Source organism: Brassica napus, chromosome C2, assembly GCF_020379485.1.
Source record: "Brassica napus cultivar Da-Ae chromosome C2, Da-Ae, whole genome shotgun sequence".
Taxonomy (NCBI): Eukaryota; Viridiplantae; Streptophyta; class Magnoliopsida; order Brassicales; family Brassicaceae; genus Brassica; species Brassica napus.
The window spans coordinates 46,851,896-46,878,819 of NC_063445.1; the positions used below are offsets into that span (position 1 = coordinate 46,851,896).

At 34.6% G+C, this 26,924-nt stretch overlaps 4 protein-coding genes and 1 long non-coding RNA gene across 19 annotated transcripts; 2 read left to right on the forward strand and 3 right to left on the reverse strand.

Annotated features, from left to right (window-relative positions):
- Positions 1–1,315: 1,315 nt before the first annotated feature.
- On the reverse strand, positions 1,316–12,698 carry LOC106427992. Of its 15 annotated transcripts, XR_007319800.1 has the most exons (16): positions 12,349–12,694; positions 11,110–11,212; positions 8,586–8,686; positions 6,657–8,454; positions 6,220–6,488; positions 6,070–6,141; positions 5,904–5,987; positions 5,519–5,769; positions 5,364–5,440; positions 5,044–5,157; positions 4,795–4,974; positions 2,970–4,725; positions 2,736–2,861; positions 2,291–2,368; positions 1,927–1,984; positions 1,316–1,720 (listed from the first exon to the last, which is right to left on the reverse strand). XR_007319800.1 is itself a non-coding variant. In XM_048748302.1 (9 exons), exons 3-7 carry the CDS (start codon positions 8,663–8,665, stop codon positions 5,593–5,595), a joined length of 570 nt encoding a protein of 189 aa, XP_048604259.1. In that variant the 5' UTR covers positions 8,666–8,686; positions 11,110–11,212; positions 12,349–12,619; the 3' UTR covers positions 4,464–4,725; positions 4,795–5,440; positions 5,519–5,592. The 15 variants fall into 15 exon arrangements, 2 of the variants coding, with proteins under 2 accessions (XP_048604259.1, XP_048604260.1); XR_007319802.1 differs by having other exon boundaries at positions 4,795–5,157; positions 5,519–5,657; positions 12,349–12,697; XR_007319799.1 differs by having other exon boundaries at positions 2,970–4,733; positions 5,044–5,440; positions 12,349–12,695.
- LOC125581972 lies at positions 11,210–12,060 on the forward strand. Its single transcript, XR_007319806.1, has 2 exons — positions 11,210–11,786; positions 11,869–12,060. It is a non-coding gene; the product is annotated as an uncharacterized LOC125581972 (long non-coding RNA).
- A 1,700-nt stretch (positions 12,699–14,398) lies between the features above and the next one.
- On the reverse strand, positions 14,399–15,664 carry LOC106427994 (protein C2-DOMAIN ABA-RELATED 10-like). Its single transcript, XM_013868724.3, has 3 exons — positions 15,277–15,664; positions 15,003–15,098; positions 14,399–14,911 (listed from the first exon to the last, which is right to left on the reverse strand). Exons 1-3 carry the CDS (start codon positions 15,388–15,390, stop codon positions 14,579–14,581), a joined length of 543 nt encoding a protein of 180 aa, XP_013724178.1. The 5' UTR covers positions 15,391–15,664; the 3' UTR covers positions 14,399–14,578.
- A 6,382-nt stretch (positions 15,665–22,046) lies between these two features.
- Positions 22,047–22,858, forward strand: LOC106374776 (probable NAD(P)H dehydrogenase subunit CRR3, chloroplastic). The gene is made up of 3 exons (XM_013814725.3): positions 22,047–22,332; positions 22,411–22,547; positions 22,636–22,858. Exons 1-3 carry the CDS (start codon positions 22,094–22,096, stop codon positions 22,758–22,760), a joined length of 501 nt encoding a protein of 166 aa, XP_013670179.1. The 5' UTR covers positions 22,047–22,093; the 3' UTR covers positions 22,761–22,858.
- On the reverse strand, positions 22,691–25,346 carry LOC106373686 (E3 ubiquitin-protein ligase RSL1-like). Its single transcript, XM_022695543.2, has 3 exons — positions 24,785–25,346; positions 23,835–24,601; positions 22,691–23,737 (listed from the first exon to the last, which is right to left on the reverse strand). Exons 1-3 carry the CDS (start codon positions 25,112–25,114, stop codon positions 23,542–23,544), a joined length of 1,293 nt encoding a protein of 430 aa, XP_022551264.2. The 5' UTR covers positions 25,115–25,346; the 3' UTR covers positions 22,691–23,541.
- Between the last annotated feature and the right edge of the window lie 1,578 nt (positions 25,347–26,924).

The window sequence follows — 26,924 nt, forward strand, 5'->3', positions numbered from 1 at the left end:
ACATCAACAACAAAAGAACACAAAAAATCTTCACAAATAGTATCAATGGTCCCATTGTCAACACAGATCCGACTATGAATATTTGTTAATTGTGTAGTAGAATGTCTGATATTTGTAAGAATTAAAAAAAAACAAATTTGTAAGAAAAATATAATTATTGATGTTGTGAGTTTTCGGGTGGACGTTTGGTAAGTTAAAAATTGTATATTGATTGAATATTCAGAGGTTTTTATATTATAATGGTAAGATATTGTAGCTACTTGTCAGAGTTGTGGAGCCGTTATTATGGAAGTCTCAACGATGTTGAGGATCAGCTTTGCATTTATAAATTGGATGTCTATTTTGTTTATGAGGGATTTGCTATTTTATGTACATATGCGAGGTTAGTAAAATATTTCAAAGTAGCCGAACAATGTTTACATTGTTTGAATACACAAATTGAATGGCTAATGGTTGGAGCATAAAATATAAACTTTTGTAGAGTGAGTTTTATATGGAATATATAATTTCTTTTATTTTCTTGTAATAGTAAGATTGGTCGCATCTTTTTATGTTGTTGGAGAGATATGTTACTATGGCATTTGCTGTTGTGAGTGTTGTTAAGTAACACTGGAGTTTTTTACATGTGTTTAGTGCATTGACTTTATTGATGTCTTTCCTACATTAATATCGTGTAGTTTTTTCTTTGTGTTCTTCCTAATTTGTCCAAGTATATTTTTTCCAAGTGCCATTTCACTCATGCATAACTTGATAATGCAAAAAAAAAAGCTTGTTAATGCGGTATAGGTGAACTACATTGATATAAACCTTTTGCGGCTGTTTGGAGATAATAGACTCCTAAGCAGTGTTGTTTTAATAGAAATATTCTTAGTTGTCTTTGACATAGTGAATCTCAGCGTTTCTGGCAGAAAGGTATTTGGTAGTTAAATCGTGATAGTTTGTAAGTGATGCAAATAGATGGTCCGCCAAGAGGTTGATGTTGATTTTTTTTATAGAAGAGGTTATCATGAACGGAGTTGGCTAATACCGGTAAAGATTCCATACACGCTTGATCAATGTCTCTCTTTGTAAAAACAACTTAAAATCAACCATTTATCTTTATTTAATACTACTATTAATCATTATCTTTTTAATATATTCTAATTGTTTATTAGAGAATATTGATAGTGACTTTTTACAATCTTATTCATTTGGTTAACCAAAAAAAGCATGACATAAATAATTTTTAGCATATTTTAAAATTTTATTTTTAAGTTCTTTTAAAACAAAATTATAACAATAATAATAGTATAATTTTAGTAGAATTATAATAACGTTGAATTTCAAAATACTAAGACCACAATTTTATTTTGTTGCTTTAAACCACAAATATATCTGAGCCATTATTGTTTCCTTGGATTTTCTTTTTGTTACAGTGCAGTAGTGGAGATTGAAAGAGTTTGACATATTAATGCACCAATAACATGTGTTGTACCATTGCGCTAAGCTCCGCCACAATCACGATCTGGATTGTCTGAACATCTCCGTACTTAGAACCACTTGAGGGGGCGGGCGCTGCCGTCAAGGCCACATAAGCTTACAGTGGTTGATGTTTCGAACGTATAAGCATTCGTCTTATGTGTAAGTTATTCTGAATCGATTCAGAAAATACTTACTCATCATACAATTTCTGGCTTGTTATGGTGTCTGTCAAAGTTGATGGCCCCTAATACTCTGCAACCTGAGCACACTCACAAGAAAAACGTTGTATCTATCAAGATTAAGATAAAATGATGGATGTAATGAAATAAGCGTTAGCAAATTTAACCAATCAACGAGAGTATATTTCAATCTAGCGTTTGGATTCTCATGACTTGCTTGTCAATCTCATCCTGGAAAAATATGTTACCGATTTAACAATCTAAAAAGGGACGAAACAAATAAAACCTGAAGAATCTTTTTGTGAGATCAGCTTCGATTTGGAACGATTTTCTGATGCAGTTCCCTGTTTAAGAAAAAAACATCCTGAAGAGTCAAAACTACTGAATCTATCAAACATGCTAGCAGGCTATGTTTCAGTTTTTAATATCTTTGACCTGACGTGAAGGACATCAAGCTAGAGTTATTGTCCATGGTAATGATTGGTAGTTACATATAAAATGAATACCAAAACTGCATATAGTCTAATATCATTGTTCTTCAAGGCCGTTAGCTAGAATATTGGAAATCCTCTAATTTGTCTACGGTAGAATACATGGAAACATATTAAATTGTTTATCTTTCCAAATAGAAAGAAGAAGACACAATGTACCTGAAGTTACTTTCTGCAGTTTCTTCCTCTCCTTAGTCCATTTCTATATCTTCTGGAGTTGGTTCGACTTCAGTACTTCTATTGACAAAATTGCATTACAAGATACCAAGTTAGAATTCAAGAGGAAGTTTAAGAAATATATAACACTGCTGGAGATAGTTAAGATAAAAAGAGTATACACAAATGACCATAGCTTTTCATTGCTTTGATTTATTTGTTCGGGTTTTAACAGATGATATAAACACGATCTCACAGGAAACTCTCACTTATCACTCCCAAATACAACTTTTTCATATTTGGCATCAATAGCAATACAACTTTGTATTTTGCTACACGATAAGGGGAGATGAAGCCTTGTAATCAGAGTGCCCTATGTGAATGCAATTAGTCAGGGTTTTTGATTCTTAAATAGGGAGAATATAGGAATAGTAAAGAGAATCATTACTTGTTTCTCGATGAATAACATCTCAATATCAATCCGGAGAGGTTCCCATAAAAGGATGAGCTTGGAGATGATCTTCGCCCTTCCCAACCCAGGAGGAACGTCGTGGAAGAAAGAAAAAATTCTTATCTGCAATTGAGGTTCTCAAACGGTGTGTTTATATATTACATGAAGATGATGGTTCTGGAATTGAAGATGCATTGAAGAAAAGTTAGTGGGATTCCTAGAGTTATTGACCTTTTTGCTTAACGTTACGGCGGCGACGAAAGGAGAATGGGAAGCGGAACCGGGACAGTAGCGACGGTTTGCTTGGACAAAAGAAAAGACAGCGAAAGTATGGAGTGGGCCATAACAAACATGAACCAAAATATGAGCCCATAAACAAAACGAAGTGAAAACAAACAAAGGTTTTTTTAGAAGAGTCCACGTGTCCTATTTTGGCCACCCTCTCTTGCTGATGTGGTCCAAGGAGAAGAGAGAAAAGTCTCTTTTATTGTATAGGATACTAGGATCGGCCCGCCCTACGGGGGGAATATAATATACTTGTGATCTAGGTTATTATTTTTGTGGTTTGTGTTTTAGGTTTCTATTTCCAGGTGATGTGTATAATAAAGATTTTTGTTTTTTAGAAAGTTTTAAGTGAGGAATAATTACATGTGATAAGATATATTTTGCTTGTTTATAATAGCTGTTTGTATATCAAAGAGTTGTGGCATTATTTGTGGTTTGTAGTAATTTGAGTTCGGAAGGATTGGTTTTTGGGTAATTTTTTGTGTATGTTATTAGAGTAATTACTTTTTATGTTGAAATTATAATTTTCGACATGCTATTGGAGTGGAAGTGGTGTTTATTTGAAGTTGTATTTCTTATTAAATGTAGAATGTTATATTGAATGTGAAGAAGGTAGTAAAAATTAATCAAAATATGAAAACATTGAAACTGAAAAGTGTAAAAATTGAGTAGTGGTCGATGAGTGTAGGAACATGTTAGTTACCGTAAAACCAACTCTAACAACTTCTCCATTTGTTTTCCAAATTATTGAGATGGTAATTTTTTGGTGGCAATATAAAAATCATATTAATTACATAACACCTCTTTTTCAATATATAGACATCGCATAAGGGACCTTTGATCTATTTCCAGCATTTGTCAACTCAAAACATGTCGGTTGGCCGTTCATGGCTAACCATAAATTTCAAGCATTCTGCATGTTATCATCCTATGCATAGCAAAATTATGGCATAGAAATCGTTACATTTGCCACAATTGTTATTTGCCCATATGCGCAGATGTTTTAGTCCTTGTTAATTTCCTGATATAAATTTTTGTATAGATTAAGTAAAGACTTTCTTACTTAATCTCATATGGTGACTTTTACAGTTATCGAACTAAACTGAACTGAACGGTTATAAGATATTTTAAATCTCTATGTTACAATTACAATAAAAAAGTAAAGAAAAATACACCGGTTAAATATTTATTGTAAATTTCAATTCAAGTATGATATTGTTTCTAAAATTTTTAAAATTAAAATAGTTACGGATTTTAATGTTATAAAACTTAATTTTAAAAATATTTATATATATACACATTTTTAATCTATAAGGTCATTTTATTACATAGAAAATACATTGTACAGTTAAGAGATATTACTTATATGCACTACTTTATCGAGTAGAACTATGTGACGACTTGTTATCCAAAACCTTAGTTATCTAATGAGAGGTGAAATTATTGCAAAATCCCAAAAATTCATTTAAATAATAGGTTTAAAACACAGCAAACTTTAGAAGATGACAAAATATAAAACCAGCAACGATGCCGAAGTAATATTCAAATATTAAAAACTGGCTCAAATATTCAAAATAGAAAACTATATCAACTCCATTTATTTCTTCCATGCCTTCTTGACCACTTTCGAAGTAGATGACTCCTCACGATTAGTACCACCAAATTTAAACTTAGAGAGAACTCCATTATCATCGTCACCCTCCTGTTAATCTGAAATATCACTATTTACATTCTAGAAAGGAATGATAATGGAATATATGTTTCAACTTACGTCGGCAACAAAGTCGGGGAGTGGCAGATGATGCGAGAGATTGTGAATGACTGATGATTGGCAGTAAAATTATATTGGCTTATCCTGACCTGGAAGCTGTATGTATTACCACTGCAATAAAAGGCGATGGCTGCATCTCATTTGGATTAACTCCCTGTCCAGCCTATGTGTTCGACGTATCTGTTGCAAGTTCATAATACAATATATGGAATATGTCACACAATGCTATGTGATGCAATGTGTGGGTACCATAAGAATCTTATTGCCAACATAGCATTGCTATGTAGTTTAGTCATCTCTCCATCGAAACCAACAAACAGACCCTCATCAGTGTCATTAGCAATGCTCATCTCCACACGATACCTATGAAAGTAGATACAATTTGTGAAAACCATGTTGGTTGTGGGTTGGTGGTGATGTTTTAGGTTTTTATGAGATTAAATTTAAAAGGAATAAAAGACGCAAGTGGTTCATAATACTGGAGCACACCAACATCGTTGGTGTTATTGCAGCTTATGCAAGTAAAATACAACACAATTCATTGGAGTTTCTTTGTGCATCTAGAGCACCTAGAGCAGGATACGTAGCACCACCCTTTGTCCATCTTGATTCCAGTGACCTTGCTAGTACAGACGAATTCAATTTCCTACGGTGCATAATTATTAGAATCACATACGGAGTATAAACTTGAGGAATCTATATATACGAAACTTTATGCTACAACCTGAGGTTGGGTGGTGATGATGAACTCATTCAGCTCAGATATATGCTCAACGGCTCAGATATATGCTCAACGGCTCAACCTTGGCGTATCTCCTCAGCAATGTAGGTACTGGAGTGTTCCCAGTTCTTTAGAGACCAGTCTACATGATTGTGAAGTTTCACCATTAGATACTTAGTAAAACAAAATCCCCAGTGCATAAGTCTCTTTATCGAAAATTTTGTGTTGCTGACGTAGCGTTCAAAACAGACATCCTACAAAACACAGATTTAATGTGTGTGTTCAAGAACTATTAGATAATCCGATTTTTCCTACTAAAGTATTAAGAAACACAATTAATATTGTAAAACGCATACACTATCGAGTTAAATCACAGTAAGAATTGTACCTCCGACAATTTTAGGATTGATAGTCGCGACAACAACTCTTGGATCACCTTGAAAGCCTTCCAATAAAATGATCAACGCATAATCTGAAGAATAATTTTGAAAAAATAGGAAAATGATGAATGGCATCATATGAAGAGATATTAACTTATCCATTTTGATTGTTACCATAACACGTTCCTTTTCCCTGTGGAACGTCACACACTATACTCTTCACAGGAGTGAGCCCTTGAAGAATATCTGAGAGACAATTGACATGTTTATTATTTATCAGTTACAGTAACGAAGCTGGGAGGACACAGAAATAAGTGGTTGTACCTGGAAGATGTGTGTTTATATAGGCTAGGCCATACATCGAATCGTGAGCATGGAACCTTAACCGCTCTTGAGGTATCGGTGAGACCGGTTTGTTTAACTCAACAACTGTGGTTGAATCACTGAACCGAATTGTGAGAGAAGTGTCGGTTAGTCCAAAGTTCTGATTGCACCGTGTCACATCGAATCCGCTTAAGGTGAACAGTGAACCAGCCTTTAGAAGGTGTAGAAAAGTGTGCCGAGACGGTTGACATTCACGGTGGCTGCCATGACTATCAACGGAAACACGTGTGTGAAACGGAGAAACAAACAAACGGATTAAAGATTCAAAATTCAAAAGAGTTTGATTAAAATCTTAATACAGAGTTTTGAATATTTATGTATATAATCACCAGAATCTATATAAAATAAGATGTCTATGAGTTTCAAGAACGGAATACCTTAGAACCGTGTGCGATGGATCGAAGAAGGAATTTAAGAGGATTGAATCTGTAACCGATTGATCTTTGGATCGGCCGGAAGAAGAGGAATAGATCGATCAAAACCCTAGTATCGATACGGCGAAGATGAGAGATGGATGGAACCAAAAATCATAACGCTGCGTTTCGAAGCAATCGTATCACGATTTACAATGTATTGTGTCACACATACGGACGTCGTTTCTTCGCTTAGGGTTAGAAGCCACATTCATCTCAGCGGGCCCAATAAAACTTCCAGTTTTAGAGCCCAATCCCACAAAATGTTAGCAAAGCTCACGACGACAAAGTTAAATGATACGGTGTGTTTTAACTCGGATTGACACGTGTCGGTTCCTCAATAAATGACTTTCTAACCTGGAATCCTAGGTGGCAGCACCAGGAGAGAAAAAACATTTCTTTATATATAAAGATATAGATAGATAAGCCATTTTAGAACTATAATTAATTGAAAAATCTTTGTAAAAAGTGATTTTACAAATTCTGTAAAACATAGGATCACGAGAAATTCTCTAAGATAGACATTTTTAAGTTTTTAGCACAAAATAGCCTTCAATGAGTAGAATGACCAAAATAATTTTTTTTAAAAAGTAAAAATATATTTATATCCTAAGGTTAACTAATCTATAGAGAGTTTAGAGTTAAGGGGTGGAGTTTTGAGGATATAGTTTCAAATTTTAAAAATTAAAAAATTAAATTAAAAAATTCAAAGTAAAAAGAAGCTATTTTGTTTTGTTTTTATTGAAGGCTTTAAAAATGACTATTTGAGAGAATTGTCCGAATCATTTATCCTTCATCTATATTATTAAAGCAGGATCCTATTGTCATAATTACCTTAGTCTGCCCTTTCATTTTTAGTGTTTCCTTACATTTCAAAGATTAAAAAAGGGTATTTACGTGAACAATACAAAAACACGTTTTTTCAAAAATTTAAAATGGCCCAACATGGAATTTTAGCCCAAACGAACTACTCCTAACCGATTTTTCTAAATGGCCCAAGGCAAGCATGTAGAAATCAAATTCGGTAACTATCAAACATATCTTAACAGTATAAAATTCTCTAACGATTTTTCATTTAATGAATCAGAATATACTAGCTTGCCCATGAAGCATACGTAATAACTACACAAATATTTGTTTCATTTAATTTTTTTATGTTAAAAAGATATCTAAACTAACAGAATTGTAAATATTGTTAAGATATGTAAACAACCACAAACAAAATCAATATCTAAATATTTTTTCTTGATCAATACTCTAAACGGTTTCCTATAGAGAACTAAGAATATACCAGACATTTTTTTACCAGACATTTAAAACCATCGATTAACCCAAATATTTGTTTCATTTAATTCCTTTATGTTAAAAAGATATCTAAACTAACAGAATTGTAAATATTGTTAAGATATGTAAACAACCACAAACAAAATCGAGCTCTAAATATTTTTTCTTGATCAATACTCTTAACGGTTTCCTATAGAGAACTAAGAATATACGAGAGATGTTTTTTTACCAGACATTTAGAACCATCGATAAACCTACTGCTATATAAACACCTACAACATGCCTAAGCTTTCTCACATTTACTCACAACTACATTCACAATCAAAAAAAAAAATGTCTACCGCAATGAAAGTGACCCCTTTGAAAGATGTGAAACCCTACAAGAGTGGCTGGAAAGTGCATGTGAAGGTTCTGCACTCTTGGAAGCAGTACAACCCAGTGCACGGGGACACCCTCGAGATAGTGCTATCCGATGAAGCTGTGAGTATTCTAATACGTAGTTGGTTATTTGTTGTTTAGCGTAATATGTAGCTTTACGTATGTTCACTAACTTTTTTTTTCAACCTGAACTAGGGATGTAAAATACATGCCTCTTGCAAGAGAACTTACATGGAGAGTAAAGGCCGCCTGCTTCCTGTTGGAGCATGGAGGCACATCCAGAATTTCACCCTCAGTCCTTCAACTGGCATGTACCGAGCAACCGATCATCCCTTCAAAATGAGCATCATTCAGAATACGGCAATCACAAGGTCTCCTCTTATCAACGAAGACATGTTTCTAAGCTTGGTGGACTTCCAGACTGTTTTGGGTGGATCACTCAAAACATGTTTACTCATTGGTAATTATTTACGCAATCTTCTTATCTATTGTACTCTCGTGGCCTCTGGCTAAGTATTGATGTTTTTTTTTCAGATGTGATTGGTCAAGTTGTGGACTTGGGAGATCTTGAAACTATTCAAGTCTCAGGCAAACCAAGGATGAAAGTGGAGTTTACCCTTCGCGACATGAAGTTTGTATTCCTGAACAAGCTATTTTTTTTACATATCAAGTTAAATTGGTGATGCTGATATTTTTCTTTATATTTTAAATAGTGATGCTCGTGTTCCCTGCTGTCTGTGGGGTAAATTTGCGGAGATCCTCTACAGAGGGGTGTAGTAAAGACGAAGAAGGGAAGCCTATTTGTCTAATAAGGTTTGCAAAGATCGGGAGATTTAGAGGTATAAGCTTATTTCAATATATTAATGACCTTATAATAATGTTTGTAAGGAACGTGTTATAACATATATTTACTTTTAAAAAATCTGCAGGTGAACTCCAAATCACCAATGCTTTTGAGGCATCACTGCTCTTGATTAATCCTGACATAGCAGAAACTGCGGCTTTCAAACAAATGTAGTGTTTTTTTAATTATATAATAATTACTGCCTATACATGTAATTTTGAACTACTCTCTTATGGAATTTGGTTATAAACGTTTGTTAGGTTTGTTGATGAGGTTAAACCCCTCGCCATTTGTGAGGGTCGTGATGAAATACTTGATTTGGAAGAGGTGAAAAGTATCCAAGACAAGCGTGACAAATGGATGCTCTTTCCTAAGAGAACCATCCATGGACTTCTTGAATCCACTCAGGTAACCATTCGTTTTTTATTGAAGTTGTTAGTTTCTTATAGTGAATTAATTATATTTTAAAACCGCCTTATTTACTAGGTGGAGAAGTGCTTGGTCGAGTGCAAAATCTATGCTATTGACTCGGATTGGGGCTGGTATTACTTTGGTTGCTGCACATGCAACAAAAAGGTAGTGAAAGTGGGAACTTTAGTTAAGACAATTCATGGAAAGGAGGTCACTACACATCTCTGGTGGTGTCAGGTGTGCAAAGAGAATGTTTCAAGTGTGTCGCCAAGGTCAGAAATTTAGAACACTTTGTATATTCAAACCGCATGTGTTTTGAATCATTCTTAATTAGACTCTCATTTACGTAATTTTGGTTTATATTTTTTTGATTGTAGGTTTAAGTTTTTTGATTGTAGGTGGATGACACAGGAGAAACAAAACTGATGTTACTTGACCAAATTGCCAAGGGAATGATCGTCGAATCGGCTGCGACTCTCTTGAATGGATCATTTGATGAGGTATGCATTACATAGTGTGTATTTTTAGTTATTTTCGAGATACTTGAGTTTTTTCTAATATATTCTGATTTGGTCTTTTTGTCATCAAGCTTGAGGATCCTACAGATTTGCCTGACGCCATCGTTGCTGTTGTTGGAAAGACTTTCACATTTGGAATTTCTGTGGAAAAGGAACATGTTCTGTATGGATCTGAAATCTACAAGGTTGGGAAAATCTACCGTGAAAGCCAAATTGTTTTCAATGAGTCAGCCAATGTTGAGAGTTCTGAGTCTGATCAAGATCTAACTCTTACAAGTGGAGAAGAGGTATGACTGTATTCTTATTTTAAGTGATGTGCAGTATTTTAAATTTTAATGCATTTGTTGTATTAATAATGAGACTTGCTAAAGTTTATGTTTCTTATATATTTGTCAGAACTCTGTCAATCTCCTTGACAATGAAGAGCACATTGATTTGTCCACACCATCCACCACACCATCCACGAAGAGAAAGGGAGCATGGTCAGACCCACCACGCGATATCACTTCGACTTCAAAGAACCTTCGCTCAAAAACTATCAAGGTGGAGAAGATGAGTGATTTGGAGGCTGAAGCAGGCAAGAAGACCTAAATCTGCGAGCATGAAGTTTCATTTTTTTTTGTTTGGTTTTATTTGTTTTCTTATTTCTGAAGCAAGTTCATGTTTTGGTTTTTTTTAATAGTTGTTTGGTTTTCGTTTTTTATTTTTGGTTATGTTTTTGGTTAAACTTATTATAATAAAGTATGCTTCAGAAAATTTCTTTGCCTTTTTTCCTTTAATTTTTAAATTGCTATATTTATTAAAAAGCTTTGCTTGGTGTGTAATCTACTATTTACTCTAAAATTGCTTAACTGTAGACTAAAATTTGTTAACTCTTTTGATTGTTCACATTCATAAATCTATGTATATCCACTGTGTTCCCTAACTACCAATCAGTTTCATACCTAACCGTAATTAGATATGGTTTTAAGAATGGGCTTACTTTATCAAGGGGAGTTCTGATATGAATATATCTATGAGGGAGATTCCATAGTTGCCATGTCCAAATCATCGACTGATTTCTTGCACCTTAAGTAAGCCGGCTCCTGGAAGATGTGAGTTAATGATGGTTAGCAATTATTTTTTTCACGTGGTTTATATATAATAGACCCCTAATACTCACAAAGGTAATTCAATATACTATAGTTTATTTTTTAACCATAAATAAAAAGACAATAAATAAACTTGCAAGGGCAATCCAGTAACAAGATAGTATCCTATATTCCCTAACTAAATATTCTTCAATCTAGCCAAAAGAATAACGCAGAGTTCCAGTTTTGCAGCAGAGAACGATGAAAGATACAACCAAAAAGACAGTACCAACTGGATCTACCAGTAAGAGAGATCACATTACCAAAAAAAATGAAACTATTGCTAACAACGAGAATTCAGCTATCTTGTGTAAGTCATCCTTTGCCTATGTTTATAAAGATATTGGATACATACAGGAATGATCTGTTGCGTTTTGTTTTCATGTAATCAAATTCATACTTGACAAAGCACAAGCAAACATCGTGTCCACTCAAAGCACTACCAATTCAGCGACAAGTGATTTTTCTAAGGAAAATACAATCATACAGGGACCAGGTCAGAGGTCAAAAACGACTGATAACATTTTCTGTGAGTCTTCATTGTCCGCTAAAATTTAGATTGCTTGAGATTGTATTGTCGGGCATTACTAATCGTTTTGTATTGTCTTAAGCTCAAGCTTACTCACAGATACCACCCATTTCGTTAAGTTCACGCTCAATGGCTCAACGTCTTCGTTATAAGAGGAAGAGAACAACCAATTCCATTGAAGGAGAACTAATTATGTTATCTGATATTACCAATCAAGTTCCTTCTGGATCCACACATACACAACAATCTTATCTGACTCCAACGCATGATGAGAGAACTAGAGCGAATACAAGAATTCATCCAACGACTACGCCTACTGGAACTAAAACAGATGACCAAGTCAAAGGAAACCCGTGTGCATCTGCTAAGAGGCTAAGAGGCTAAGAAAGAACGATTCTTTTTCATGTAAGTCATGTGCTATTCAATTAGTACCTGTCTACCTGTTGTATTGCTCTTTAGGTTTTTTTTTTTCCTACCTGTTTGGTGTTACATCTCGATTTTGGTGGTTAAAAACTTCTGAGATTAACTGTTAACAGTGGAAAAAAGGTTGGTAAATCATAACCTTAAGAGATAGGATTCGAGAAGTCCTGGTGGATCTAACGTGTTTCCAACCATCGTTTTGATTTTTTTCCAAATCAGATTCATGGCGTTCTCATCGATGAAGATCTTGAAGCTTAGGAGTCATGGACTTCTTTGAATCGCGATGGATCAAAGTCACTCAAGCAATCGAGAAGCTTCGAATCGCCATGGATTTCGATCGATGAGTTTTGAGAAAGATAAAGTCTAGGTTTTGTTTTTTTCTTTCCTTTTCTGTAACTTATATTTTTTTAACACGAATTACGCAGAACCACACATTTTGGTCAGTAATAATTTTATCCATTTGGACCGATTGGGCCAAGTAAGAAACAGATCAAATTTTGACATTACCAATTCTAATGGACAATCCACTCCAAAGCTCTAATGAGCAATTCACACCAAGTTCAAATAATGTGTAAAATAACTTAAGCTTTTTTTCCAAAAAATAGCTTAAGCTTTCAACAAATATTAAAAAAAAAAATTATTGAAAATTATAAATCTTTATTTAAAAATTTATATAAAATATACAACTAATTACAAAATTGAACTTAATGTCATTACAAAAAAAAATTCATGAGAGAACAAAATTAACCATATAATACATTTATTTTCTTATTGTCTTGCCAATTTAATTCATTAAAATATCAAATTTTATTTTATAAACATAAATAGTCATTTAAAATCATACACGATAAATAAAAATAAAATGTTTAAGTTTTCTATAACATTAAACACAAATATAAGAAAATATGAAATTTACTAAATATTTGTAAATTTTAAATTAAAAAATCAGAGAAATAAAACCGCGCTTTTAAAGCGCGGATCAAAATCTAGTACTCTTTTAAAGCTGTGAACATGATTAACGGATCGTCTCCGTAAACAATATAGTATATTTTACTCACTGTTTAAAAATAAAAGATATCTAGAGAATAAAAATTAAATAAAAACTACTTTATATTCTTGAAAAAAAAACTCAAATTTCTTCTTTTTTCACAAGAATTTGAACAATTTGTAAGTCACCAGACTAATAACATCTACAGACAGAAAATCCCCAAAAATGTGTTAAGTTATTCGCAATTTAGTTTATAAAATAAACTGTAGGTTTATGTAACCATATATTAAAAGATTATGCTTACTAACTAACATGAGTAAAACAGTGTCCAAAATTGACGCTGGTAGGTACATAGCTATAGTGTTTAGTTTATGTTATTATAATTTTGAACCACATAAATTTCGTTAATTAAGAAGTAGATTTGCAGAATATTTTATGTATTATTGCAACAGAAAAATATGAGATACATTTGTTCTTATCAATTAATAAAAAGTCCAAAACTTAAATGACAACCTTTGAATAGGATTCTGAATTAATAAATTAGATATATTAAATAATATAAATAGTCTTTCAAAACGATCCATATTTTAGAAAATAATATTTTAAAAGATACATTTTATATTCTAGCGTATTTTATTAGATAATAATGGTAAATTGTAAATTAAAAAAAAATATTTTGTTTATTAAATTTTGTTTGGCTAAAAACAGTGGAAATAGTTAATTACAAAAGTACGCATTTTTAATTAATATTTAAAATATTTTCTTAATATACATGAAAAACTCTAAAACATATATACTTTTGAAACATGAATAATATATTCTAAAATAAATGTGTATTTTTAAAAATATAATGATTTTTTGTTAGTATATCTATATATTATATATTATTTATATTTGAAAATTAGACAAATAATAATATATTTGTAAAAAAAAAGTTGCGGTTTAGTAAATTTTTGTAATGCTAATCTGCATCCGCCCAAAAAGTTACATAAATTCACACAGTTTGCACTAAAATATTTTAAAAAATCGTAATTTCCATCTATCTTGTGATGGGTCGAAGTAAAACTGGACGGGACATGGTATAATTTTGAACCAAATTCCCATTACCTATGACTAGGTCGATTCATTACTGGTGCTCTAGAATGGACCAAAATAAATGAATACAAAAATTCAAAGAAACTGCAATAATCAAAGGATATTCAAATACAAAAATTCTCAAGATTTTTTTTTTTAGAAGATTTTTTTTTTAGAAACAAAATTCGCAAGATTTCTTCTTAAATGAAGTTGTCATCAAATAAATATGCTTCAAATCTCTTATACATATCGAAACAACAACAAGAGATCATTCATCGAGCATACGACACCAACAAGGGCAAAACATTTCCTAGGTATAGGAAGAGCCTGCTCCTTTGGCAGAGGAAGTTACACCTCTGCAACCAGCACCTTCATGCCATTCAAGCATGATCTCAATCTCTCCGCATTCAACATTGTTGAGCCTAAGGATCATGTCTTGAGTGATCTTACCATTGTTCCAGACAATGCTACTTTCATCTGATAAACAGTTTTCCCGCGAAGGCTGAACCCTTTTGATAGCGCATCCATTAGGGAGCCTCAGAAGCTCCATCCCCATTTTCAGAGCCTCCAAGTATGGTTGAATCTCTACGTTTGCATCTCCCATTTTGTCATCTCCAGTGAACTTGTCCCAGTCAAACACTGCCTGAACAAAATTCAATAACAACAACACAAATGTTTCTTGTCTGAATCAGTATTTAAGAAAGATCAAAAGAGTTATGTTTTTTCAGTTTTACCAAGCGGATTGGGACATTTGGATCTTTGATTGCAACGGTCATTTCTTCATTCCATACTGGGTTGCAGTTTCTCTTCACCACACGTGTCTTCAATGTCTGGCCATTTTATGTTTGTTTTTGTGTTATAACAGACTGTTTAGACGAGTAATTAATTACATAACAGAAATAAACCGACGATTCAAATGGTTTATAAGGTACGTTAAATTTCATAATCTTGATTCTTGATCTGAGGCTGAAACTTGAGAACAAGATAAGATGAGGGAAGGAAAGGAACCTGATCGGCGACCGTGATAACAACATAAGGATCGCTGCTTCTATGGTCGCGAATGGCGAGATTAATACCTCTTTTGATGTGAATTGTCAGCAATCCTAGAGGCTTTTGATCCATGGATTTGTCTAGATTCAAGATTGGAGAATTTGACCAGCTTTCAAGAAAACAACGAGGTAGAGAATTTAACCCAAAAAAATGCTTCTCTCTGTTCTCCTCCTCCACAACTAGTCAACACGACCTCTCCCACAATTGCTCGGAAATGTAATAACTAAACCGGAGGAAGATAAGATTCTCGATGGTTAATATTCCAAAGCTTTTCGTTTTGACCAGGCTTGGGTGTTGGGTTACCCAATTTAGGTTCACGTCGGATATTTTAGATTTTGGAAATTTCAATTTAACGGTTTACTATTCAAGTCTTTTTCTTATTTCCAAGGTTTCAGATCAGGGTATTTTCGAATATAACCAAACTATCCGAATTTAGTATTCATATTCAAAATATATCTAGTATTTACCTATCTTCAGTTTTTTATACGAAATTATAATTACATCTAAACTTGTTATAAAAAGAACTAGTATTTTATTGTATCGCAGGAATTTAAATAAGGGCAAAATTTTATACCCGTTGAAATTTTTAACACTAATAGAAAGAGTTTATTAGAGAGAGAAGAGAAGGTTGAGGGATGATTACAAATGAACGAAAACGTTCGTATATATAGAAAGAAATTTACTGTACAAATAGTGCAGCGGGTCCCACATCTTTTTATATTTTCAAACATTACGGCTCCTCCTCCTTTCTTTGACTTTCGTAACACTCCCCCTTGGGGGCCGGTGTCACTATCCGCTCTCGCTTAACGTCTTTGTTGCCTCGTTAAAAACCTTTCTCGTAAAACCCAATGGGAAAAACCATAGTAAGGTAAAAAGAGTACAACCACGTAAGCTCCCCCTCGAATGAACATTCATAGATCTTTCTGATGGCGCATCCCAATGTTATGGATGTGTTTCCTGAATACCGAGGTAGGGAGTGATTTTGTGAAGAGGTCGGCTGCATTGTCGCATGATCGAACATATCTTACTTCAATCTCTTTATTCTTCTCGAGCTCTTGAGTGTATGAGAAGAACTTCGGAGGTATATGTTTGGTTCTATCGCTTTTGATATATCCTTCCTTCGTTTGAGCAACACATGCCGCGTTATCTTCATATAGAATAGTTGGCTCCGTATTTTCGTCAATCCCGCTGCTTGAACAGATGTGTCGGCTTATTGATCTTAGCCATACACATTCTCTACTTGCTTCATGGAGTGCAATGATCTCAGCATGATTTGAAGAAGTAGCCACGAGCGTTTGTTTTTGAGAACGCCAAGATATAGCAGTGCCTCCGATCGTGAAAACGTATCCTGTTTGCGATCGGGCTTTGTGTGGATCTGAAAGATATCATGCATCTGCAAAACCAACTATTTGACCTTTTGAACTTTTAGGATAAAACAAGCCTAAATCAATGGTCCCTTGGAGGTAACGAAAAACATGTTTAATTCCATTCCAATGTCTTCGCGTAGGAGACGAACTGAATCTCGCTAAAAGATTAACGGCAAAAGATATGTCAGGTCGAGTACAATTTGCAAGATACAGAAGAGCTCCAATTGCACTTAAGTATGGAGTTTCAGGACCAAGTATTTCTTCATTTTCCTCACATTGTCGAAACGGATCATTTTTAACATTAAGTGATCTAACGACCATCGGGGTGCTAAGAGGAGTTGCTTTATCCATGTTAAAGCGTTTCAATACTCGTTTGGTATATGTAGTCTGGTGTACAAATATACCCTTTCGAGAATGCTCAATTTGTAATCCTAGACAATATTTTGTCTGCCCGAGATCTTTCATCTCAAATTCTCCTTTCAGATAGTTTGATGCCTTCTGGATTTCGTTTTGAGTTCCAATAATATTAAGATCATCAACGTACACCGCGATTATCACAAATCCGGATGTTGTTTTCTTTATGAAAACACAAGGACATATAGGATCATTCGTGTATCCTTCTTTTGTTAAGTGTTCACTGAGACGATTATACCACATTCGTCCAGATTGTTTTAACCCATATAATGATCTTTGCAATTTTATTGCACATAACTCTTTAGGTTTGGAACTTAACATTTCTGGCATTTTAAATCCATCTGGGATTCTCATATACATATCAGTATCTAATGATCCATTTAATATGCCGTAACGACATCCATGAGACGCATTTTTAAATTTTCATTGGCCGCTAGGCTCATCAGGAATCTAAATGTGATTGTGTCCATGACAGGAGAATAAGTTTCCTCATAATCAATTCCTGGCCTTTGAGAGAAACCTTGGGCTACGAGACGAGCTTTGTATCTTGTAATCTCGTTTTTCTCATTTCTTTTTTGGACAAACACCCATTTGTACCCAACAGGTTTTACATCTTTGGGTGTGAGCACAATAGGTCCGAATACGTTTCGTTTGTTAAGCGAATCTAGTTCGACTTGAATCGCATCTTTCCATTTTATCCAGTCATGCCTCTTTTGACATTCATATACAGACTTTGGTTCTGGATCTTCGTTTTCTTCATTTATTTCCTTTGCTAAAAGGTATGAGAAAACGTCATCAATATCATCCATCTCATTTCGTTTCCATATCTTTCCATTATGGATGTAATTGATAGAAATCTCATGCTTTCCTTCAGATTCAAGATGCTTTATATTGTCGTTAGATTCACAATTTTCTTCGTCCAAAATATTTTCTGTTATTTTGGGAGTATCATGCTTTTCACATTCCTTACGTTTTCTAGGAAGTTTATCCTTTGAACCAATAGGTCTACCGCGCTTTAAACATGTTCCTGATTCACGTGTATCAACTGTCGTTCCACCATTTTGTGGTATTTCAATACGAGCAGGAGTATTTGCAGCGGGTATATGTGATTTAGTTACCATTTTGGTATCAGCAAATGCATCAGGTAGCTGATTTGCTATATTTTGTAAATGCATGATACGTCGAACTTCTAGTTCTGACTGTTTCGTAGGAGGATCAAGGTGTAATAACGATGGTACACTCCATTTGATCTCTTTTCCTACTTGTTTATTGTCTCCCCCTAGAGTTGGGAATTCTTTCTCATTGAAATGACAATCGGCAAATCGTGCTGTAAACAGATCACCAGTTTGTGGTTCTAGGTATCTTATTATTGATGGAGAATCATAGCCAATATATATTCCCAACCGTCTTTGTGGTCCAATCTTTGTACGTTGCGGTGGTGCTATTGGAATATAAACCGCACAACCAAAGATTTTTAGATGAGAGATATTTGGTTCTTTTCCAAATGCTAACTGTAATGGGGAATATCTATGGTATGCACTTGGTCTTATCCGAATTAGTGCTTCTGCATGCAAAATAGCATGTCCCCATACAGATGTTGGGAGTTTTGATCTCATGATCAATGGCCTTGCAATTAGTTGCAGCCGTTTAATTAATTATTCTGCCAAACCATTTTGTGTATGGACATGAGCAACATAATGCTCTACTTCAATCTCTGATACCATACAATAATCATTAAAAGCTTGGGATGTGAATTCACCAGCGTTATCTAATCTAACTCTTTTAATTGGATAATCTGAGAAATGTGCTCTTAATTTGATTATCTGAGTTAGAAATCTCGCAAATGCCATATTTCGAGATGATAACAAACAAACATGTGACCATCTACTCGATGCATCGATTAATACCATAAAGTAGTAGAATGGTCCACACGGTGGATGTATTGGTCCACAAATATCACCTTGGATTCTTTCCAAAAACTTTGGTGATTCTTTGTCAATTTTGGTTGGTGATGGCCTTATGATTAATTTCCCAAGAGCACACGCATCACATGTCATTTTATTACTTTGGTATATATCTTGGTTTTTTATTGAATGACCATGTGAGCTTTCAATGATTTTTCGCATCATTGTAGTGCCTGGGTGACCAAGACGATCATGCCATAATGTAACATCTTCTGGATTTCTTTTGATCACAAGATGTGATTCTATAGCATCAATATAAGTGTGATGCAATCCAGAAGGAAGTTCTGGAAATTTTTCCAGTACAAGGCTTTTGCCTGATTTTTCAGAAGTTATATACAAATACTTCTTTCCATTCTCAGTTGCAGACTGAGTGTTATACCCTTGACGGTATATATATTTGAAACTCAACAAATTTCTCTTAGAATTTGGAGAATATAAGGCATTATCTATGGAAAACTTTGTTCCATTAGGCAACATAATATTTTATGGCATCATTAGGCATTATTAAGCTTGATCAGTACAAGCACTTCAATTATTTTGATGAGTGGCCTCATCGAAATCTCCCATAAAGTCAGAGGATTCGAGGTATGTCGATGTTGTACCCACAAGATGTTCATTGAGATTTACTTCTTTTGTCTTGCCTTTAATAGATTCTTGGTACAATTGGCATAGATGCCAAGGAGTTCGACATACTTGAGACCAGTGTCCCTTCGATCCACATCTGTAACAGACGTTCTCATTTTTATGAGTAAGGTTTCTTGGGTTTCTTTCCCTTTTACCCGATCAGATCGATTACATGTGTTGGATCCCCTTCCTCTTGGGTTGTTACTCCTTTCATGGTTGCAGTTAAATCGATAACCACGACCACGACCAAAACCACGATTGTGACCACGGCCACGACCACGCCCACGATAGGAATAATTTCCTTTTTCCGGATTTTTTATATCCGTTGCATTTACCTCAGGAAATGCTTTGGTTCCCGTGGGTCGGGCATTGTGGTTTTTAATGAGGAGTTCATTATTTCTCTCCGCTATCATAAGCGCCACAACGAGTTCAGAGAACCTCGTATACCCACAATTTATATATTGTTCTTGTAGAACATAATGATTTTTGTGGAACGTTTGGTAAGTTTTCTCGAGCATTTCTGCTTCCGAGACAGGCTTACCGCAATAATCTAATTGCGCCGCTATTCTCAATATAGTGGAATTGTACGTTTCAAGTTTTTCAAAATCTTGAAATCGTAGATTTTTCCACTCATCGAGTGCATGGGGGAGAGTAATTTTCTTTTGGTTATCAAACCTCTCCTTTAGAGCTTTCCAAAGATCTAATGGATCTTTGGTTCTCGCATAATCATGCGTAAGATTTTCATCTAGATGCCTTCTCAGAATTATCACGGCCTTAGCCTTTTCATTAGAGGTTGATATATTGTCGTCTTTTATTGTTCCGAGTATTTCCTCGGAATCTAGATGAAGCTCCATGTTTGTAACTCATGTCGTGTAGTTTGTCCCAGTTACTTCCAATGCCGGAAACTGAAGTTTCTCGATTTTTACCATTTGTATTTCGAATCGCAGAGTGATCGTGCTGATAACGTGTTATAAAAAGAACTGATATTTTATTGTATCGCAGGAATTTAAATAAGGGCGAAATTTTATACCCGTAGAAATTTTTAACACTGATAGAAAGAGTTTATTAGAGAGAGAAGAGAAGGCTGAGGGATGATTACAAATGAACGAAAACGTTCGTATATATAGAAAAAAATTTACTGTGTAAATAGTGCAGCGGGTCCCACATTTTTTTATATTTTCAAACATTACGGCTCCTCCTCCTATCTTTGACTTTCGTAACAAAACTAACATATTTATTTGAAAGTAAAATAACTTCAAACAAACTAAACATGAAGATATCAACAAAAAAAAAAAGCAAAAAACAATGTTAAGGATTATGGAACAAAATATGTTTTAGGACAATATCTTATAGAAGTTCGAATATGCTTAGATGAGCTTCAAATATCAAGTATTATCTGATTGGGTTCAGATATTCAATCTTCTCTAACATAATTCCCGTTCTGTTTTTTATACATCTGATTGGATTCGATTTCAAGTTTTCCAGACCGGGTTTGTATTTAGATTTCCGATTCGCATAATATGCTTAGCCCTAGTTTCAACCATATATCATTTGTCAAATTTCAAATATCATATTGTAACCATTTGTTTAATTTTTGTTAATAACAAACATAAAAAGTTGTGACATCTGCTGATTTACCTAAACCAAACAAAGAGATATCTTGCCTTTTGGCAAATTAATCTTGCTTATAATAAGATTATTTATTGCTAAAAGATTTTTTTTTGGTAACCATGTTTAAGACTATTACCAATTTTTCAGTTTTTTACACACACAAAGAAGATAACTAACAGAGAAAAGTGAATACAATCTAACACAGATTCAGATCTAATTTTTTAGGACCTATTTACAAGCATAATACGAGAGCTTGGATCCAGTAAAAACTAATGTACCTTGTGACCAACTCTTTAAGATCGGATTGTTAGAAACAACTTGCTAAGTCCACCTAATCCACGGTCTTCAAGAACAGACTGCTACACTCGCGACCAAGGACATCGGCCTTGAGAAAGTCGAGCTTTATTTGGAGAAGGAACACCCAAGATCCGCCATACGCCATCGAACCTGTACGAGAAAACAGAAACAGCAACCTTCACCCTAAGGCGCTCCCATCGAGGAGAGCTAAAACATGAACGCTTGTCTTGCATTTTGTGGTTGCTAGTTGCTGCGGGTCTCTATGTTCGAATCTGCCATTTTCAAATGGTTCTCGTTGGTGGCTTTAATTAATGCTTCTTCATTGTAAGTTTTGTAACGGATGGGAACATTTTCTAGTGACCACATTTTGACTTTATTCACATGTAAAAAAAATCAAAATACAAAAAAAAAGAAATACTTTAAAGATAATAATAACAATAATCTAAACTATTAAAAGTGTAGCCAAGCTGCGGAAACCACACAAGACAAGAGAAGGCAATGGTGGTCTTATCCAGCAGCATCTTCTCCATGAGCAGAGCTTCAACAGCTATGGCTTCTCTAACCAACGACTCTCCATCTTCCCTTCCTTCGAAACCTACCAAGAAACCCACAAGAATCAGCCTGAAAACAGGAAATCAAAATCAGCAATTATCACGGAAGCAACGGCGAGAGAAGAAGCCATCAATAGCTCAGATCGAGAGAGCATTTGGCGCTGGATCATATCGTGATTCTGAAGGGTACGCATAAACTGCAAACTGTATAACATTTGATTGTATGGATACTTGAAGTTTATTTGCTTTGTTTTGTTTTAAAAGGGAAATGGATATGAATACAGTATTCGATGAGCTTCTTCTGGGTCATGCTAATAAGTTCGAAGGAAAGCTGGAGAAGAAGCTACGAGAGGTTGGCGAAATGTTTGTAGACCGAACAGAGTCTAAGCTTCGTTCCTCCGGTAAGTTTAGTTTTTCTTTCTTGAAATGGTATTGGTAATAAAAGCTCTCTTTCTTCTTGGCATAATGGGATGATTGATAATGTTGCAGGGAAACCAGTTTTGATGTTTACAATGCAATGGATACTTCCTATATGGATTGTGTCTCTGCTTTTGGCTTGTGGAATTATCAAACTTCCCTTTACCCTCCCTTTACTTGATGACTTGATCATGTGATTGTACCTTATACACACACCACATATTTACCATGATCACAATCACTTTTGTGTTTAGCCACCCATAATAATCTCAAAAGAAAGTGATTTCTGTGAACATTTTTATTAATCATAGTTAGAAAAATGTATACATAAATCCTATCCCACAAGAGAAATGTCAAGAGGTATAATATTGCAGTTCTCTGTAAAAAGTGTTTACTAAATGAATTGTATTTTACTATTACACCATCTCATTTTGTCTAATGTTCCACATGTCATCGGTTTACAGTTATATTTACACAAAGCGAAATCTATACCAAGTTTGGGTGTTTGTAGCAGCAAAACACAATCGACACTTGTACGCAAAATCATCCTGTTACAGTGAAAAAAAAGAATAGCCCCTCACTCTCTATACTAATCTTGACGGTGATTCCAAATTTAGATATAAAGCTGGCCATTTTAGGTAGTTAGTGGTAGGTGGCCAACATTTCTAACTCTACTTTTGCTTTCAGTTGTGTATATTCTACCGGTTAACCCGTTTCTATAATCTCCAAAAGCTTAAGGCATCTATAATGGAATAACAAACACCAAATTTGGTGTAATTTCATCTCTAGCGAGACACTAAAATTTACACTATCCCACCAACTTACACTAAAAGTGACATTATCATACCAAATTTGGTGTAGTGTGAATAGTATTACGAGAAAATATATACGAGAAGACCAGATTGTTTTCATAATCAGAATGGTAACTTGTCTATTGAAATGTTAACCCTTTGAAACTACCTTTAAACCTCGATTATACTATGAGGATTTGATACCAACAGATATAAAAAATACGGACAATAGAAGAAACAACCAACATAAACATTGTGCCCAGCATGGCGGTGGCGGTTGCGGTGATTCCAGCTGCTGAGGCTGTGGTGGAAACACGTGGCCAAGTCCATGTGTGCAACTTCGAGCATTGGCTCCACATCGGTAGCAAAACTTATGTCCACATCTGCCACGAAAATGCAATGTTATATATTCTTATCAAGATTAAAACATATATATAACCGAAATTGGAAAGGAAATGATGTGATTAATAGATATGATACCTGCAAACTACGAGGACGCATCCTTTAGAAAGTTCAATCATGTGTTGGCATTTTCCGCACTGACGCCACAGTTTCTGATTTGCTAGGGCATGTAGCTTTAGCTCGCTTTCTCTTAAATTTGGATGCATTATCTTGAAATCGTCGCATGACAAGTTATCATGCCATGGAAACTTGCAGTTAGTGCAGAAGGGCTCACCGCATTTTTCGCAGCATCTCCTAACTGCACTCTCTTTATTCAGTTTTGAAAGCTCGGTTACGCGCATTAAAGCTGAGCACTTCGGGTTAGGGCAATAAACTCTTTCCTCAAAAGGAATCGAGTTCTCTCTGATCCTTTGTCGCCAAATCTCTCTTAATTTAGGTGTCAAAAGATCGGCACATCTATTAAAATTCAGTTCAGACTTGCAACGAAACTGAGGACACGTCATCACACTTCCTTCGAGTAGCCTTACCTCTATGTGTCGTTTCACACACTCGGAACAAAACCGATGACCACATTTATCAACAGTAAACATCTGATCAGCATTGACATCATCATCTAAACATATAGCACAAGTCATTTTCCGGGCAGGCTTGGCTCGTCGAGGAGGAGTATCCATAGGTATGCTGATTTCAGAAACTATTGTTTCTCTAGCTAGTTTATAAGCATGTTTGATACTACATCGGGGCACAAAAATTGTAAAGCTAGACGAAAACCTTCCCCTGATGCGCTGCACATCGTTTACTAGCAAGGCCATATTATTCTCCTTTGGCACCAACCTTCCACTGATCTACACTCCAAAAAAAAAAACACAAGAATATGTAATCATTAAATTAAATTATATACTATGTGACGTTGAGATTGATCGATAACTAAATCTTTTACGATTGCTAAACAATTAAAACTACCAATACTTATCATAATCAGGTAGAGAATGAATGTTTGTTTATATTAGGAGACAATGATAACTTACTAAGTCGTGAGTTGGATGATTATCACTGTAAATTGTGATATGATTGATCCCTAAATCCGCAGCTTCGGTTAGTCCTCGCTTCAATGCACTAAGCTCAGCTTCCAAAACAGTAATGTCGGAGCCATGAATTGGTCCCTTCATCTGAAACACGAGTTCATCTTCCTGTCCCAAAATTGCGACGCCAAATCCGGCCAATGAGTCCTCGCTGACCAAACCCTTGAAGTAAAGGCTGTACATGTGATGACCAACGTCAATTTTGCCGGAGTGTTTATCCGATGAGGGTTTTCCGGCGGGTGTTGGACCATCTATTGTAGGGAATCCATTGACCATGTTTTTTTTGTATTTCCTTTGTTTAGCTAAGGATTTCGAAGTTACGTTTTATATGATTGGTGGTGTGTCCATCGTGAGAATATTGACTAGAATCCAAAGTCATTACTCAATAATATTTTTGGAAAATTTCTATTTTACTTTTATCTTTTATTGAAGTTTACAATTTTTTTTTATTAAATTGATTATTTTACTTATTATAGTTTTAAAAAGTAAATAACTTTATATTTTATAATTAAATATTATTTTTATATTATTTTTATACCTTATTTATTATTTTATTTATATGTATCATATTGGATGTTCATACCGAATATCCAGATAAATACAAATTGAATCGGATCAAATCGAATAATTATCCAGATAAAAGTCGGTGTCTTACCCTACCAAAAATAAAGGAAAGACTTTTGCCATGAAATAACTCAATAAACTGTGAGATATATTTATCCATTCTCTATGAAACTAATATGTTTCAGTAGAGAAAACAATTTATTTTTTCTATGTTTCCTCTCTTGGTCTTCCTTCTGCTAAATCAACGGTAAATCTGGTTGCTGAATTTCATATTTTCAATCAATGTTGATTTTAATTTTAATAAACAGAAATTTTACTTTCATAAAAAAAAGAAACATTGCTTCTTTTTTTGAACACCTAAAATTTTTTTTTTATGAACACCTAACAAGAAACATTGTTTTTAACAAAATATCCCACTACTATTCGTTATTAATCTAACGCATTCGTCAAAGATATGAAGTTTGCGTTTTATATTTTGTTTTATTTTATTTGTAACTAGTAGTTTTTCGCGCTGCATGTGGAATTTTGTATCATATGTTATTCATTGGCTTAATAGATCGTATGGCTATGAGTTGTTACTTGCATTAATCATTAAGTACTTGTTGGCGAAATGTTTAGATCGAACAGAGAGTCTAAGCTTCGTTCTTCCGGTAAGTTTAGTTTTCTTTCTTGGAATGTGACTGTTGATAAAAACTCTTCCTTCTTGTCATAATGGGATGATTGATATGCTGCAGGAAAGCCAGTTTTGATGTTTACAATTCAGTGGATACTCCCTATATGGATTGTGTCTCTACTTTGGCTTGTGGACTTATCAAACAGCCCTTTAGCCGCCCCTTACTCGATGACTTGATCATGTGATTGCACCTTATGCACCACATATATACCATGATCACAATCACCTTGTGTGTTAGCCCCATAATAATCTCAAAAGAATGTGATTTCTGTGAAAATTTTATTGTTCTCATAGTTAGAAAAATGTATACATAAATACTATGCCGCAAGAGAAAAACTTCAAGAGGTTGGTTGGCCACTGTAATAGACTCATGATAGGAGACAAAAGAAAATCTGGAACCCCAATCACAACTCAGAATGTGTTCTCTGTTACAAAGCAGAGAAAAACCGGTCTCATTGATTCTTTGTCTGCGAATACTCATCGGCTGTTTAGACAACAATCGACCTGATACCAAGCAATGGAAGCTTGAGCTTCCGACTGACACAAAAATATATAATTTATCGGCCTTAATTTTCACCACAATATTCTTTAGCATAGTGGTAAATATGTTGGGTTGTGGCTTAAAGATAACGGGTTCGAATCTTTCATCCTACAATTGTTTAAAACTGTTTTTACACAATTTGTAAGCAGTCTTTAGTTTATGTTGGGCTTATGGTATTTATATTCATCGGGCCAGACACTAGTGTCAGGAATCCTTACGATACAACACTCTACTGGATGGGAAAGAAACATGGAGATCACATACTCAACCCTTCTTACAGGAATAAAGATGTTCCTATTCAGATTTAC